Source organism: Nansenia antarctica (genome assembly GCF_963989245.1).
Source record: "Nansenia antarctica genome assembly, chromosome: 20".
Lineage (NCBI taxonomy): Eukaryota > Metazoa > Chordata > Actinopteri > Argentiniformes > Microstomatidae > Nansenia > Nansenia antarctica.
The window spans coordinates 16,822,806-16,825,360 of NC_137693.1; the positions used below are offsets into that span (position 1 = coordinate 16,822,806).

The following is a 2,555-nucleotide window of genomic DNA, read 5'->3' on the forward strand; positions in this document are numbered from 1 at the left end:
GGAGGCAGCCAACGAGCGTAAGCGAGCCAAGTATGCAGATCTGGCGGCGGAGTGCAGGGAGGCTGGCTGGAAAGCCGTTACGTGCCCTGTGGAAGTGGGGTATAGGGGCTTCGTAGGTTCCTCAGCTGCTCGCCTACTCCGTGACATAGGATGCACAGGAGCAAGGCATCGGAAAGTCATGAAAGAGCTGGCTGAGGAGGCGGAGAAAGGCAGCTTCTGGCTGTGGCTAAGAAGGAAGCATAAGGGTTGGGGGGCGAACAACACCTAGGGCATCAGCAGGGGGTGGCAGGGAGAGATCCCTGCCACCGCTCCGCCACCAGGAGATGTACTGGGGTTAAAGGAGCGAAACGTCAATGACTGGTGGTCCCCAGCTGATGACCCAGTTAGGCCCACATAGGTGTTCAGTGAGGTGTCACAGCACACCTGTTCTAAAGGCAGTGTTGGAGGTGCGTCAGGCAGCAATGCCCAGCAGGAGTACCATGACCTGTATCATGATTTGTTCAATACAGGTTAGATATCTTTAGCCGGACAATTAATACATTATTTAGGCGACCATGAATGTGTGTTTAGAGTTGGACTTGCTATGCTCTCTCCTCCTCTCTGCTATCCTGCTCTCTCATTCTCTCCTCTGCTCTCCTCCTCTCCTTCTCTCCTCCTCTCTCCTATCCTGCTCTCTCCTTCGCTCCTCCTCTCTCCTTCTCTCCTCCTCTCCTCTTCTCTCATCCTCTCCTTCTCTCCTGCTCTCTCCTCCTCTCCTTCTCTCCTCCTCTCTCCTATCCTGCTCTCTCCTTCGCTCCTCCTCTCTCCTTCTCTCCTCCTCTCCTCTTCTCTCATCCTCTCCTTCTCTCCTCCTCTCCTTCTCTCCTTCTCTCCTCCTCTCTCCTATCCTGCTCTCTCCTTCTCTCCTCCTCTCTCCTTCTCTCCTCCTCTCCTTCTCTCCTTCTCTCCTCCTCTCTCCTATCCTGCTCTCTCCTTCTCTCCTCTTCTCTCATCCTCTCCAGTTCTCTCCTTCTCTCCTCCTCTCCTCTTCTCTCATCCTCTCCTTCTCTCCTCCTCTCTCCTTCTCTCCTTCTCTCCTGCTCTCTCCTTCTCTCCTCCTCTCCTTCTCTCCTTCTCTCCTCCTCTCTCCTTCTCTCCTCCTCTCCTTCTCTCCTTCTCTCCTCCTCTCTCCTATCCTGCTCTCTCCTTCTCTCCTCTTCTCTCATCCTCTCCAGTTCTCTCCTTCTCTCCTCCTCTCCTCTTCTCTCATCCTCTCCTTCTCTCCTCCTCTCTCCTTCTCTCCTCCTCTCCTCCTCTCTCCTTCTATCCTCCTCTCCTTCTCTCCTGCTCTCTCCTATCCTGCTCTCTCCTTCGCTCCTCCTCTCTCCTTCTCTCCTCCTCTCCTCTTCTCTCATCCTCTCCTTCTCTCCTCCTCTCTCCTTCTCTCCTTCTCTCCTCCTCTCCTCCTCTCCTCCTCTCCTCCTCTCTCCTTCTCTCCTGCTCTCTCCTTCTCTCTCCTATCCTGCTCTCCTCCTCTCTCCTTCTCTCATCCTCTCCTTCTCTCTCCTATCCTGCTCTCTCCTTCTCTCTGTTACGACGGGATAATGTATTTGGACCCAGGTGCAGAGCAGAACAGAGTAGACAGATGCAGGAGTATGATTCAAAAATAAAGCTACTCTTTATTTGAGCAAACGGGAATAATAATAACTGCACAGTAAACGATGAAACAAAAGAGGAGAAAGCAAGTCTCAGATGAATGCTTAAAATAATAATAGGAAACAAAACAACAAAACAAAAGGGGAGATGGCTTTTGTCTCCCAAAAACACAGTCAATAGAACATGGCAGGGCAAGGTACTTACAATAGTCATTCGATACCTATTTCCTAAGCAGGCGAGGAACGATAAGGCTACGAAGACCCGTACACACACAACTAACGCAACGTATAGTGAACAACCGACAACCAGAGGGGAAACAGAGGGATATAAATAGCCAAAGCCAAAACAAAACACAACAGGTAACAATCACAGTAATTAGGACAGACAAAAATACAGACATAAACACCAGAGGACGCCAAAGGGTCCCTCGACAATAAGAGCGACCCCCCAAACCTTACATCTCTCCTCCTCTCTCCTATCCGGGTCACTCCCCATCCCCTCTGCTCTCCTTCTCTCTTCCTCTCTCCTACCCTGCTCTCTCCTCTCCTTCTCTCTCTTATCCTACTCTTCTCCTTCTCTCCTTCTCTCCTTCTCTCCTTCTCTCCTCCTCTCTCCTTCTCTCCTCTCCTTCTCTCCTCCTCTCTCCTTCTCTCCTTCTCTCCTCCTCTCTCCTTCTCTCCTCTCCTTCTCTCCTCCTCTCTCCTTCTCTCCTCTCCTTCTCTCCTGCTCTCTCCTTCTGATGATGAGCATTTTTCATTTGCTTTTGTGTAATCTGATATTGATTGGTCATGTCTATGAATATTTTTTGGGGGATAAATAACATGTGTTTATGATCTAGTCATCACATCAAAAAATAAGACAGTTGGTTATATTTTGGTTGTCATGGTGGTGATTACATCTTTTTATGACCAGGATAGGAG

The 2,555-nt window shown here is 50.1% G+C and overlaps 1 protein-coding gene across 1 annotated transcript in view; it reads left to right on the top strand.

The window, feature by feature from the left end:
• Positions 1-1,818: 1,818 nt before the first annotated feature.
• The window catches only part of ca4a (carbonic anhydrase IV a), a gene marked incomplete at both ends in the record, with an annotated part of 10,501 nt that continues 9,764 nt past the window's right edge, over positions 1,819-2,555 (top strand). Inside the window, one exon of the mRNA XM_080549468.1 lies at positions 1,819-1,831. Within this exon, the coding sequence (XP_080405594.1) occupies positions 1,819-1,831 (13 nt within the window). The remainder of the gene's footprint in view (positions 1,832-2,555) is intronic.